Source organism: Garra rufa, chromosome 18 (assembly GCF_049309525.1).
Source record: "Garra rufa chromosome 18, GarRuf1.0, whole genome shotgun sequence".
Lineage (NCBI taxonomy): Eukaryota > Metazoa > Chordata > Actinopteri > Cypriniformes > Cyprinidae > Garra > Garra rufa.
The window spans coordinates 26,307,794-26,322,741 of NC_133378.1; the positions used below are offsets into that span (position 1 = coordinate 26,307,794).

Sequence of the window (14,948 nt, forward strand, 5' to 3'; positions counted from 1 at the left end):
ATTATATATATATATATATATATATATATATATATATATATATATATATATATATATATATATATATATATATATATATATATATATATATATATATATATATATATATATATATATATAAGATGATGGAAGGATTGGCGTATCATATATGCACGCAAAATTTGACTTTGGCTTATGTATTACACGCTATTGCAAAGTCGTGCTATTTATACGCAAAATGATGAGATTTACAGTTGTTACTGTTTGTTTTATATTTTATATTTAACATTTATCAGATGATGTTGGCGTGCTGCAAGAGGCCGAAGTGGATTTAATGTCACGGTCATTGTGCAATAAACCAGAGTACTGGAACTATACTGTGGCAGCAGACATGCTTTGTGTTAGTCAATTCGGTGGTGGCGTTGACGGATGTGAGGTATGTTTTAATACTCTTTTAGTGCTTTAACTTGTGAAATGTAAAATAAGTAAAGGCACGTACTTGCTATAGTATGCTAGTACCATATCCGTTATCAGTTGATAGTATAGATTTTCCAGTTATTAAAAAAAAAAAGATTTTGTAGTGCTGTCAAATCAATTAATCACGATTAATCGCATCCAAAATGAAAGTTTGTGTTTACATAAAATGTGTGAGTACTGTGTAAACACACACAAACATAGAATACAAGTATATATTTAAGAAATATTTTTTGTGATCATCCACGTTCACAAATCAGTCTGAATGAACAATATAATGGTGTTAATTGAAAGACTAATTTAGTCAACTTTATATCACAACTTTGTTACATCAAAATAAAACTGAAAACATGATCTGTGGGAGTTTTTAGTGAGTAATCAGCTTTGTGAAATTTAAACTGATGATCTAAAAATGAAAAAAAAAAAAAGTTTAAAGTTAACTATTAAATAGGAAAGCTGAAAGTTCACAAATAATACTGTTTAAATTGTTACTGCCTTGAGTAATTGTTTTGGAATGAATGTAAAATTCTTTAAAAAAGTTTTAAAAACTTGATGAGATTCACACTCAGTTTTAATAAATAGAATATTGATTACATTGTTACATATATACAGATATATTTTTTTAAATATACATGTATGTGTTTGTATTTATTCTGTATACTCATATAAATTAACAACATGCATGCACACATTATATAAACACAAACTTTTATTTGGGATGTGATTAGTCATGATTAATCAAATTTGACAGCACTATTTTCACATTTCACACTGCCATTTAAACATTTGGTGTCAGTAAGATTTTTCTTTTATAAGTCTTATAACATTATATAAATGTCTTAATTGATCATTTCACATGAATGCTATTCTTTTAAACTTTCTATTAATCAAATAATACTGTAAAAACCAGTTTTGATTTTAATAAGAATGTTTCTTGAGTACCCAATCAGCATGTGATTTCTGACGGATCATGTGACACTAAATACTGCAGCTGCTGTAAATTCAGCTTTGCCGTCACAAGAATGTTAAAATATATTCAAATAGAAAACTGGTTTTAAATTGTAATGATATTTCACAATGTTACTGTATTTTTGATCAACTAAACACAGCTCTGGTGAGTATCAGAGATCTTAATTATACCCAAAACGTTAAATATGGTATAGGAAAATGTAATGCCTACTTTTTAAACTGTACATCATATTGTTGTGATGCCAAAATTCATTTTTGAGCATTTAAATTTTTTATTTAAACAAAATAGTTTATATACATTATTTATAATAATATATTGTGCATGTATGTTTATGCAGACAAATCTTGGTGGACCGCTGAACTGCTATATTGAAATTGAGGAGCGCTACTTTTTGATTGGAATTCGAGTGAAGGCCACTTCTTGTGGACAGCCTTACCGACCCAATGTTTATTTGAAAGTCTACTCCCACTATTATTGGATTGAGCGTGAATTGAATAACAGCTTACATTAAAGCTGATTTTACTAATACATAATGATATTTTTTGTATATACAGCAGAGTGTGTATGTGTCCTGATTGTATTGACATCAGAAGAACTAAACTAATTAGTAAGAATCAGAGGATATAGTGACCTCTGGTGGACAAATCGGAATTTAGCCTGAAGCTTGGAGGAGGTTGTATTCTGATGATTTTGTTTAATGATTCCTGGTTTGCCGTAATGGTAAAATGTAAAATATAGTGGATTATTTGGGGCCATGAATATAATTCCTTAATATGTCCCTGGATTTATACCTACACTAAGCTTGCTTTGAATGAAGCATGTGCTCCATAATGGACATTACCTTAAAATAATAAATATAAATAAAATTAAATATTAGCACTAATGTATGATTTTGCTAACCCTCATTACTGACTTAGATTTTGTTACGCTATATTATCACAAAATCTTGGATTCTATCTGTTTTTCTTTCGATTAGAACAGTTTATGCATTCTTTTTGGAACTGATTGCTCGTAGGCCTCATTGATCTAAGATTGTGCACTTGAATGAACATTGACAAAATTATCCATGAATAATGCTTTTTTTTTTCACTCAAAAACTGAAATCCTGAGCCCTGTTCAAAAGTTTACATCCCCTTGATTCTTAGTGATAGTCGTTCATAAGTCCATTGTTTGTCCTGAACAGTTAAACTGCCAGCTGTTCTTCAGAAAAAATCCTTCAGGTCCCAGTAATTCTTTGGTTTTTCAGAATTTTTTGTGTATTTAAACCCTTTCCAGTAATGACTGTATGATTTTGAGATCCATGTTTTCACACTGAGGACAACTGAGGGACTCGTGCAACTATTACAGAAGGATCAAACGCTCGCCGATGCTCCAGAGAGAAACACCACCCATCAAGAGCCAGGGGTGAAAACTTTCGAACAGTATGAATACGTGTACATTTTTCTTATTTTGCCTAAATATCTATTTTTCCATTTAGTATTGCCCTTCAGAAGCTACAGAAGATAATTACATGTCTCCCAGAAGACAAAATAAGTTAAATTTACCCTCACCTTTAAATTTGATTGAACTGTCTGTAATAGTTGCATGAGAATCCCTCAGTTGCCCTCAGTGTGTAAAGTATCTGAATTTTCTAAAAAAAAAAAAACAGCGGGTAGTTTGACTGTTCATGACAAACCAGGGACTCAAAAAAAAAATGTGGATCATTCAGGTAACAACAGTGTTTAGAATCGAGCGTATGTAAACTTTTTATAAATTCAACTATTATTTTCTCTTGTGGACTACATGTAAACGTCTTTTATGTGAAATATTTCATTCAGGTTAGTAGTAAATAAATAAAAAAACATGCATTTTGTATGATTCCTCTTATTTTGGTAAAATAATAAACATTTTGCAGATTCTGCAAGGTCTATGTAAACTTATGACCTCAACTGTAAGTTAAATATAAATGAACTAGATGCTTCCTCATTTAGCAGTTTGTTATTTGCACACTTAAACTTAAAATACAGTAAAATTACTGTAATAAAGACAGTAAAAGATTCAGTGATGACAACAATAAATTTAATTAACATAAAACTTTATAAATTTTGCACCAACACACATATTTTGACAATTAAGAAATGAATTAAAAATACAAAAAACAGTTATGAGAATGTGTGCATTGTTAAAAGAAAGGAGCTGCACAGAATTTCACATGTAAACAATCTGCAGGAAGAAAGAAAGTTTTGATATCTAAGGCCATTTTGAAATAAACATGTTAGGTGCTAATAAATGTTACTGTAATTTTATTAAGATAGAAAAGATATTTCCTCTCTTAGCTCACATTCTCTGTTCCATAAGTCAGTTAAAACACCCTTTTTCCTTTCTAGCACACTCGCTCTCTCTCACACACATCCAAAACAATCAAGAAAACCTTGAAGGGTTGTTCACACCAACAGCGACTTGCTCGACGACCCCAGTGTCGGTGCGAACGGGGCGTAAGAGTAACAGAATGACAAAACCATGAAAACAATCTATTTTTTGTGACGTTGTAATGTGTAAAAATATTTTTGTTTCGGCGTCATGATCTAAACCATCAAGTATGAAAGATTAGTCAAGTTTTTTGGAGGACCAGATAACGGGGTCCATTTGTTTATACAGTAACACCAGTGAGACACTACAATATATATAGTCTACATACAAACACCTTCCGTCTCTTCACCTTTCTAGTCACCTCAAAACAAAATGAAGACATGAAACATAGGCATTGAACTGTCTTCATTGCCAAATGTTTCTGTCATCCTCAATATACGTCTAATGCATATAGATGTCAAGTTACGAATGTATTGTGTTAAAATTGCTGTGCTTTCAGTGAGGACAATGTCTCCTCACTCCAGTTTTTACAGTTACAGTTGGCAATGTGAGTAAAAAAACCTGTCACACCATCATAAAATGTGGTGCATTTATTAAAACCATTAAAATGATTAGCAGTTTTGAATAAAAGAAGATATGTTTGTTTTGCTGGTGATACTGTTGATCCATAAACCTAAGTTAGCACTTCCAAAATGAAACCGGAGGACACTCCTCTAGCCACGAGAGGAGATAAAGTGCGCAGGAAAGCTTCATGTTAGTCCCTCGGGTCTGACTGCAAGAGCACAAGCGCTGCTCTATGGAAGAGGCATATTGGAAGTGGCACCAAGACGTGGAAGTCAATGCAACTGGCGAAAATGTGCTTTCACCTGTTTTAAAGGGCAGAAAGATGTTCTAAAAGAAGAGCACCACCCTCCTGGAGGTCCAGAGAAGGTTGGATGGCTTGAGCCGGGTGACCGCCATTGGTCGAACAGGCCACAATCACATTGAAAAGAACATAAAAATATGTACAAGGCTCAGCGCAGGGGTGGAAAGACGACTAGCTGGCTTCTTCCTCCGTGTTGCGTGCTGAAGGCACAGAGGAACGGCCACGTTGCGAGTGGTTCTTTGGGTGCCATGTTGAGCTTTAAGCACGTTAGTCCACGCTCACATGTTGTACGCCACGTAGATGGGATCCAGCTGGTCGGCTAGGAAGGAGTCGCGCAGGTGCATGCGTTGCTTCTCGCCCCGAGAGTTGATAGGGATGACGCCAGGGTCTACGATGACCACCACACCAACGATGAGGTGATGCTCTTTTAGAACCACATTAGTGACCAGGGGAACCAAATCGAGAGCTTCCTGCTCAGATCCACTGAGCTCCACTACAACCACCAGAAGGTTGGTCCACGTAAAGACGGCACTGTAAAACGCAAGTAACAGCAAAAATTGTTTAGCATGGAAATCAGAGACTGATACATTCAGACAAGAAGTGGAAGTTTTCTTGAGGTTCTCACCTCTCGGCGATGCTGCGGTGCGCCCGAGACACAGAGGTCTCGATGTCAATGGGATGATAACGCAAACCTCTCAACTCCAGTGTTTCATCGAGCGAACCCACCACAAACAGAGCATCGTGCCGATCTGGTGGAAGATAAAGGAGAAGAAAAAGGAGTATGAGAAAGTGTGCTACTGGACCAGCACTACATGTAACATTCTTTGAGCATGTACAGTTTAAGTCAAAAGTTTACGTACACCTTGCAGAATCTGCAAAATGTTAATTATTTGATCAAAATATGACGGATCATATAAAATGCATGTTTTTTATTTAGTACTGACCTGATTTCACATGAAAGGAATTTACATATAGTCCACAGTAAATAATAGTTTAGATATTTATGAAAATCACCCCGTTCAAAAGTTTACATACACTTGATTCTTAATACTGTGTTGTTACCTGAATGATCCACAGCTGTGTTTTTTTGTTTAGTTTTTTTGTGCTCTTCAGAAAAGTCCTTCAGGTTCCACAAATTCTTTGGTTTTTTGTGTGTGTGTATTTGAACCCTTTCCAACAATGACTTTATGATTTTGAAATCCATCTTTTCACACTGAGGACAACTGAGGGACTCATATGCAACTATTACAGAAGGTTCGAATGCTCACTGATGCTCCAGAAGGAAACACAATGCATTAAGAGCTAGGGGTGTAAACTTTTGAACAGAATGAAGATGTGTAAATTTTTCTTATTTTGTCTAAATAACTTTTTTTTTTTTTTAGTACTGCCCTTCAGAAGCTACAGAAGATACTTGCATGTTTCCCAGAAGACAAAATAAGTTCAATTTACCCTGATCTTCAAATTCAAAAAGTTTACACCCCTGGCTTTTAATGCATTGTGTTTCCTTCTGAAGCATCAGTGAGCATTTGAACCATCTGTTATAGTGGCATATGAGTCCCTCAGTTGTCCTCAGTGTGAAAAGATGGATCTCAAAATCATACTGTTATTGTTGGAAAGGGTTCAAATAAACAAAAATGCTAAAAAAACAAAGAATTTGTGGGACCTGAAGGACTTTTTTAAAGAACAGCAGGCAGTTGAACTGTTCAGAACAAATAAGGGACTCATGAACAACTATCACTAAACAAAAAACACAGCTGTGGATCATTTAGGTAAAAACACAGTATTAGTAGTTGTTTTTTTAATTTTTCTCTTATGGACTATATGTCAACATCTATTAGGTGAAATATCTTATTCTAGTCAGTACTAAAAAAAAAAAAAAAAAACATGCATTTTGAAGGATCCCTCTTATTTTGGTAAAATAATTAACATTTTGCAGATTCTGCAAGGTGTTTGTAAACTTTTGACTTCAACTGTATGTGCAGTTTTATGCCTTGCAAACTTAAATATTTGATTTTAAAATTGATATTTTGTTGTGAACTTTTTTCTTGGAATTTTCCAGGATAAATAAAATAATTGTATAATTTCCAGCTATTATTGCATGTTTTGTAAAGAAAAACTAAACATTTAATGGACTGTTCTACAAAGTTTAGGGTCAGTAATTTTTGAAGGATTAGTTTACTTCCAGAATAAAAATTTCCTGATAATTTACTCACCCCCATGTCATCCAAGATGTTCATGTCTTTCTGTCATCAGTTGCAAAGAAATGAAGGTTTTTGAGGAAAGTATTCCAGGATTTTTCTCCATATAGTGGACTTCAATGGTGGGCAACGAGTTGAAAGTCCAAATTGCAGTTTCAATGCAGCTTAAAAGGGCTCTAACACGATCCCAGCCAGGGAATAAAGGTCTTAATATAGTAAAGCAATTGGTCATTTTCTAAAAAAACAAAAACTTTTTTTTATTTTATATACTTTTTAACCACAAATGCTTGTCTTGAACTAGCTGGACTTCATGCTTCATGAAATCATGTTGGAAAGGTCACGTGCGGTTAGTTCTTCATCCATTTACTTTGGTTCAAAAAGGTAGGGTAGGGTGAAGAACTCCATCTCATTTTCTCCTCCAACTTCAAAATTGTCCAACATCGTCGTTTTAAATTTTTTTTGTAAAAAACTTTAGATTTTCTTTGTACATTCACTTTGTAAACACTGGGTCGGTACTTCCACCTATGTCACATCTGACCTTTCCAACATGATTGCATAATACATGATGTCGGGCTGGTGCAAGATGAGCATTTGTGGTTAGAAAGTACATAAATTTTTATTGTTTTAAGAAAATGATGACAGATCGTTTTGCTAGATTAGACTCTTATTCCTCGACTGGGATCATGTAGACCCTTTTGAAACTGCAGTTTGGAGCTTGCTACTATTGAAGTCCACTATATGAATAAAAATCCTGGAATGTTTTCTTCAAAAACCTTAAATACTTTGCAGCTGAAGACATCTTGGATCACATGGGGGTGAGTAAATATATATATATATATATATAGAAGTATAAATTTAAATTCCTAAAAATGATTAGTTTGTTGTGTTGGAGCCAGTAAAAGGTTAGCAGGGCAAGTGAAGGCTGTGAACAATCCAAATTCAGAGTCTGAACAATCTATTTTGCAATAATATATACACAATAATCATCAATATGTAATATAGTACAGACCTCCACTTGCATCCAGTAGCTCTGTCCTCCTGACAAATCCCAGATATCCAGTTCTGGCCCAGAGCGTTTCAGTGTCGCCAAAGCTCAGCCGTGTGTTAAAGTGGTCTGCCTGCAGGCTCTCCTCACCATAGATGGTATAATAACCACTGGCATTATGAGGACTGTTTACCCATATCTGGAAAACAAGGCAAGAAAGTGATGAAGATGGCACCCATGAGACAAAACCTGCTCAGAATATGGAGGGATTTCCTATGTAAACAAGCAGAATTTGTGCAATTGGTCACCTCGCCCAGATGAGAATCTCCTAGTGGACCTCTGGTCTCTGGGTTCACAATGATTACTCTCACTCCAGGAAGCATCTAATGTGAAGCACAGAAAACAATACGGGATGACTGATGTGTCTTATAATAACAGTGTAAAACAACATAGGACAGAACTAGGATGGCCTTACAGTCCCAGACTCCATCAGTGGCAGACTCTGAGGAGCTCCTCTCTCCACCAGCCTCACTCTATAACAGAAAAAGACAGACAATGTCACACTGCAAGCATGTAGCAGACTGTCTTCATGCCACAAATGGACTCATCTCACGCATACCTGTCATGCCGGAGGGACTTCATGTCTACATAAACAGTGGACGGGTCTGGACCAGCAGTGCCCTGACGGAAGGAGACAGAAATCAAAATAAGGCTCTGCTCTTGCATCATGACACATTTGACAGTATATTATTTGCCCCAACCTGTAGACAGATGGCCAGGTTAACTCTGGCGCCGAAAGCAGTGCTCACTGCGCGTGGAGACAGGCCCAGATCTTTGAAGAGCTTGGAGAATGACTGCGTGAGAGCCAAACGAGGCCTCTCTTCGGCTATGACGACACAGCTCCTTACACATGAGAGGTTTACGCCGCGTGCCTGCACATATATCACTCGTCAGTTTTATAGACACTTCCACACTATGTTTACCTTGAACATCCCTTTCTGAAAGCTGTTTTCCTCAGAATTACAGGATTAGTAACTCAAAAAAGAAAATTATGTTATTATTTACTCACCTTCATTCCAAACCTGTATGACTTTCTTCCAAGAAATACAAAACGATGGAATTTTAATTATGTGCTGGTTGTTCTATTGCAGTAAATGGAGATTGGAGCTTTCAAACATGAAACGTGTGTATTTCAATTCTTCAGAAGCCACACAATAGCTTTTTGTGAGAAAACGTTAGTTTTTCAAAAGATGTTCACTGCTATTGAGTTGAAACAAGAACTGGATCAGTTCTTTTTGTGAATGAATCATTCACTGGTTTTGTGAACTGGATCGATTGAAGCACTGAAGATCTGACTCATTTTGTTTAGAAAAAGACATTGCTTCTACATGCCAGCTGAGGAGGATTCTCTTCCTATACAGTCTGTTTTCAACTTATTGTATGGTTTCAGAAGACTTCGAATATATAGTACACAAGTCAAGTGAATCAATTTTATGTTTTTTAGGAGTTCAAGCGTGTAGTAGTGAAACCCTATTGTAATTGTTAGAATGGCCAAGGATCAGCAATCTCCACGTAAAACTGATTGGGTAGACCAAACCGTAAGTAGCAGAGACTTGAAACTTGGAGGGATGGTAGTACTCACATTGTCTACAATGTCACCAAGGCTCGTCCCAATCGGCCTGACAGGGGCGCTACAGCGATCAAAAGTACAAAATAGTCATAACTCCTAAATGGTTCATCACTCAAGTGTCTTATGTTGTTGGAATTAGAGGATGGATACCCGAGCCGAGCCCGACTGTACCCGACGGGCCGGGCCGGGTTCGGACAGATATTTAGAAAGGAAGCTCGGGTTCGGGTCACATCAGCGCTATAGTGCGCCTGTGTTATAACAGCGCTTTTTGCCCCGTGTGCACTGATGCGCTCATCTGTTGACATTTCCGAACGCCTTCCTACAGTTGCTTAATAAAAGCGGGCTTTCCACACAAAAAAGTGCATGTGTCATTAGTATGAGAAAAAAAAAAAAAAGATTTTAACTGTGTCGGGCTGGGATCGGGCTCGGACATAAATATCTTAATGCCTGTCGGGCTCGGGTCGGGTTCGGTTACTGCTCTGTCGGACGCGGGCCGGGCTCGGACAGAAAAATGCGGCCCGATCCGCACTCTAGTTGGAATCCTTGGCTAAATTTTCATCTGTTTCGCTTTTTTTTTTTAAAAACCTACTTGTCGTAGGCTTTCCACCTGATCGGAACCAAACCAGTGCAGGAAGATTCTCTGGAGAGTGAATATCAATAATTATCCAAAAAAAAAGCCTCCGTTGCAAAAGGAACGCAAAACGTTCGAAAGGGGCAGGGCCACTTTTACTAAAACGGCTATAACTTGTGGAAAACGTGTGGAACAAAAATTGCGGAGCTTGGCCACTTGGTGGCACTATAAGAGGGAAAAAACAAAAATGGCCATAACTATGGCCTTGGTACAAAGTACTAAGAGGACATTTGTGTATCTCAAAAAACATGGCCACCATAGGCCAATGAATTTGAGCACCTATTACCCAAGGTTAATGGAGGCTGATCAGAACGAAACTTGGTGGGCCTATTTGACAGACAGACAGACCTCCTCATTCCGAACAACTTATGCCTTTAGAACCACTGCTGTCAATCAAAATGTTTGTTAAATGATTTAGAAAAATGCAAAAAACTAACTAGTCCTAGGTTTCTGGAAAATAAACACTGCGGTGCAATTCTCTGGACTCTCTAGGTCAATAATTTATAATGTTAAAATGTACTCTTTGGAAAGCTATAACTCGTTTAGAAATGAGACTTGCCCAAGAATGCCCAAAAACCCATAAAGCCTAAACAAAAGCCTATTGGGCATATGCAACGGGTGATTCTAAAGTTTTAGGGAGACCACAGCTTGCGCTACAACAGTCATAAACATTAAAAAAAAAATTCTATGGCAAATTACCTGTATCTTATATAGTTAGAGTGGCCAGGATATTCTTCAAAAACACTCCTTTTGTGTTTCATTCGAGTCATACAGGTTCAGAATGACATGCAGATGAATAATAACTTTTATGTGACTGAATGTGACTGTACACTACCGTTCGACTAAAGTTTGGGGAATCTATTATAAGAGCTTCTTCTTTTAAAAACAAATCATACCAACCCCAATGTTTTGAACTGCAGTGAATCTACATGCTGTTGACTCACCTTCAGAGCTTCAGTCTGTGTGCCAAGGCCCTTTGTGCAGAGCTCCATGACTGAGTATGAACAGAAGGTGTCTCTGATCTTATACTGACTGAGCGTGCTCAGCCACAGGGGCAGAGATGTCTCCAACTCCATGGGAGGGATCAGGATTGACTGGTGACCTGAATAAACACTAGACACACACAGATACAAATTACAGTGGGTATTCTATAAATTCCATGTGTGGCATTGTGTCCTAACCAGGTGCAGTCTCAGTTTAACCTCATATTAACATGGAATAGATGTGATTAATTGTGTTATGTCTGGTTAAGTCATAGTTTAAAAGTTTAATTGTGTGTACTACCTAGACATACACCACAGAACAAAGCCCAGGCCACAGTAGGGGTCCATGCAGATGGCAATTTGTCTAGAGGAGTACAGCTCACACTGCAGTTTGATGGATCGACAGAGAGCATTGACTGCTGAGTGAGATATCTAAAAAGAAAAATAAACTGCTGTTTAGGACATGACCGGTCAAAGATCCTACATACTTGTTCTTTAAAAAAGTAAAATGAAGAGACAAGTCTTGCCTTAACTCCAGTCAGCATGCCTGTGGTGGACACACTGAAGTCTAGGTAGGCCAACATTTCCGCAGTGGGGGGTTTATAGATTTGTGAAGGCCGTTTTCTGGGAAGATCATCTGCACACACAAAATCAGTCAAGTCAGGGATACTGATTTTTCAACAATTGGCATAAAAGCCATGTGAATGTATTTCATTTCTGTACCTGTGTCTAGGATATTCGGCCAAGTTTTTATATTCACACTGGCTGACGCTTCTTTAGATCGCAAAATTTTCATCAGGGTCTGAGTCGTGAGGATGCAGGCTGCTTTGCTGACCTAAAACAGACAATATTTGTCAGATTAACATGTTACGCTTTATAAAATCATAAATGGATGGAATGTGCAAAATATAGTCACTCACATCTATGATCATTCGGACTGTGGGAAGAGTGGCGGCAAGATTCTGTGGATGAGGAGGCCTGACGGTGACTGGAATACAGCCAGCATACAGACAGCCATAAAATGCGGCGATTAGGTCTATGCCTGTTGAAAAGAATGAAACATTTTTTCTTCAATTTTTTCAACATTTTTTCAAACAATTTTTCTTCATATTCTGGACTTCAGTGGTGGCCAATGGGTTGAAGGTCCAAATTGCAGCTTCAATGCAGCATCAAAGGCTCTACACAATCCCAGCCGAGAAATAAGGGTCTTCTCTAGCAAAACGATCTGCCATTTTCTAAAAAATTTTTACATTTATATACTTTAACCACAAATGCTTGTCTTGCACGAGCTCAACCGCACACGTGACATAGGCGGAAGTACAGACTACCAAAAGTCAAATGCTCTTTACAAAAAAGCTAAAACAATGATGTTGGACGATTGTGAAGTTGGAGGAGATTTTCTTCCTACCCTCCCTTTTTGAACCGAAGTACACAGACATAGAACTAACTGACTTTTTTCCAACAAGAGCCCTTTGAAGCTGCATTGAAACTGCAATTAGGATCCCATTGAAGTCCATCATATGGAGAAATATCCTGGAATATTTTTTCTCAAAACCTTAATTTCTTTCAACTGAAGAAAGACATGAACATCTAAGATGACACAGGGGTGAATAAATAATCAGGACATTTTGACTTAAAACATTGGTACAATATTGGCAGTAGAAAACAGACCAATTTTTTTGCTTGCAGAATTTAAATAGACATCATTACCAGGAGGATAAAGCAGTACTACGTTGTCTCCAGTGTTAATTCCTCCTCGTTCCAGCAAAGCTGCAGTGATCTTCTCTGCCCGCTTGTGCAGTTGAGAACATGTGGCTGTGCTCACTGCTACACCCTAAAGGCCAAAGCAAGAAATGTCTCAGTACAGAACGGTTTCACTAAATGATCAGTTTGATGGGGGTTGTATGTGTCACCTTTGCATTCAGCAGCATATAGAGGACATGATCTGGATCAGTCTGTGCTCTCCACTGCAGGGCCTCAGATAGGAACTGATGCTGTAGGACAGAAGACGACAGGTCTCAAATTATTATCAACACAAAGACCACAAAACAACAGAAATCTTAGTTTTGAACATGATAACAGGAAGACACAAATCAACTAATAGCATTATTTCAGCAAACAGCATTACTAAGCCAGCAAATAAAAAAAGGGGTTTAGGTTTTTAAAATCAGGGGCGGATGATAGTTCACATAATTTGTCTGTATATTTAAACACCCACAGCAGGACTCATGCAGGCAGCGGCAATAATGACCACACCATGCAGCGCAAAAGCTTTCCGTTAACGAAAAATAAAGAGGTACTTGTGAGACCAAACTTACAACAGGAAATAAAGCCACATTGTAGGATATAAAGACAAATTGTGACAAATATAAAGTCACAATTCTGAGATATTAAGTTAATAAAGTCTTAAGTAAAACCTACATTTCTTTAATAAAAATCTATAACTTTAAACATGTATTTTGTCTCTGTAAGGCCCTGAGGTTGCTGTTGTTGTGGCTGGTTGCAAAGAGGAATTAAAGCTCAGCGCACACAAATAGCAGAGCGTTGCTGGCATTCAGGCTTACCATGTTAGTGGGCCACACACAGAGCTACAGCCCCGAGCACGAGAGAAAAAGACAGACCAGAGCACAAGCTTAGAGGAGACGAGACAACTCTCTTCATCCCCAATTCTCTATTTGTGTTGAGTTAGAGTTAATGACACTATCATTTAAACCAGATTGAAAGGTGGAATCCCAGTGGTGTCTGGAAGTACTCAGAAACTGGAGGTTTGAAGTAATTATAATAGAGATGTTGTGTATTATGGTACAGTTATAGATTTTATTATTTAGAGCTATTATAAAGATGAGAGACATTATTGAAATTGCCCTGGGACATCATGCGGAAGCTTGTTTCCGCCACTGAATAAAAAATGTAAAAAAAAAAAAAGATAATTGCTTTTTATCTCTCAATTCTGACTTTTTTCTCAGAATTGCGTAATACAAACTCACAATTCTTTTTGGCTGAATTTTGCAATTTTGACCTTATAACATGCAAGTAACTTAAATCAAAATTGTCAGATATACACTTCCATTTATGAGAACATATCAGTCTTTTTTTCCCTCAAAATTGGACTTCATAACTCGCAATTGCGAGTTTATATTTCACAATTCTGAGAAAAGAAGTCAGAATTGCAAGACATAAACTCGCATTTGCAAGAAAATTCAGAATTGTGAGTTATCTTGCAATTCCAAGTTTATTTCTCGCAATTGCAACTTTATATCTCACAATTCTGATAAAAAAAATTGAGACAAACTTGCATTTGCTGAAAAAAAGTCAGAATTGAGTTTATATTTCACAATTCTGAGAAAAGAAGTCAGAATTGCAATTCTGAGAAAAGGAAAATCAGAACTGCGAGACAAACTCACATTTGCAGAAAAAAAGTCAGATTTGAGTTTATATCTTAATTCTGAGAAAAGAAGTCAGAATTGCGAGTTTATATCTTATAATTCTGAGAATAAAAGTCAGAATTGTGAGTTTATATTTCGCAATTGCGAGTTTATATCTCACAATTCTGAGAAGAAAAAAATTGTGAGAATTGTGAGAGAAACTCGCATTTGTAAAAAAAAAAGTCTGAGAAAAGAAGTCAGAATTGAGTGTATATCAGTATTGTGAGGTTTTTATCTAGCAATTGTGAGCTTGTATCACACAATTCTGATAAAAAAGTCAGAATTGCAAGACAAACTCGTATTTGTGAGAAAAAAGTCAGAACTGAGAGTTTATATCTCACAATTATGAGGGGAAAAAATCAGAATTACAAGATATAAACTTGCATTTGAAAAAAGTATGAATTTCTCACAATTGTGAGTTTATATCACGCAATTAAGAAACCAAAAGTCAGAATTGTC

At 36.8% G+C, this 14,948-nt stretch overlaps 2 protein-coding genes across 3 annotated transcripts in view; one reads left to right on the plus strand and one right to left on the minus strand.

The window, feature by feature from the left end:
- LOC141290587 (plasminogen) overlaps nucleotides 1-1,934 on the plus strand; it is a 2,658-nt gene extending 724 nt beyond the window's left edge. Inside the window, exons 2-3 of the mRNA XM_073822703.1 lie at nucleotides 276-415; nucleotides 1,761-1,934. Of these exons, the coding sequence (XP_073678804.1) occupies nucleotides 276-415; nucleotides 1,761-1,934 (314 nt within the window). The remainder of the gene's footprint in view (nucleotides 1-275; nucleotides 416-1,760) is intronic.
- Nucleotides 1,935-3,459: 1,525 nt separating this feature from the next.
- The window catches only part of dip2ba (disco-interacting protein 2 homolog Ba), a 66,246-nt gene continuing 54,757 nt past the window's right edge, over nucleotides 3,460-14,948 (minus strand). The window contains exons 25-39 of one of the 2 annotated variants that reach the window (XM_073822602.1): nucleotides 13,629-13,652; nucleotides 12,978-13,058; nucleotides 12,775-12,898; nucleotides 11,985-12,106; nucleotides 11,788-11,899; nucleotides 11,592-11,701; nucleotides 11,366-11,496; nucleotides 11,026-11,194; nucleotides 8,582-8,752; nucleotides 8,440-8,501; nucleotides 8,296-8,353; nucleotides 8,129-8,203; nucleotides 7,845-8,019; nucleotides 5,263-5,386; nucleotides 3,460-5,168 (exon numbers count right to left, since the gene is read on the minus strand). In XM_073822602.1, the coding sequence (XP_073678703.1) occupies nucleotides 4,916-5,168; nucleotides 5,263-5,386; nucleotides 7,845-8,019; nucleotides 8,129-8,203; nucleotides 8,296-8,353; nucleotides 8,440-8,501; nucleotides 8,582-8,752; nucleotides 11,026-11,194; nucleotides 11,366-11,496; nucleotides 11,592-11,701; nucleotides 11,788-11,899; nucleotides 11,985-12,106; nucleotides 12,775-12,898; nucleotides 12,978-13,058; nucleotides 13,629-13,652 (1,791 nt within the window). In that variant the 3' untranslated portion in view covers nucleotides 3,460-4,915. The remainder of the gene's footprint in view (nucleotides 5,169-5,262; nucleotides 5,387-7,844; nucleotides 8,020-8,128; nucleotides 8,204-8,295; nucleotides 8,354-8,439; nucleotides 8,502-8,581; nucleotides 8,753-11,025; nucleotides 11,195-11,365; nucleotides 11,497-11,591; nucleotides 11,702-11,787; nucleotides 11,900-11,984; nucleotides 12,107-12,774; nucleotides 12,899-12,977; nucleotides 13,059-13,628; nucleotides 13,653-14,948) is intronic. The other variant, XM_073822603.1, reaches the window with a different exon arrangement.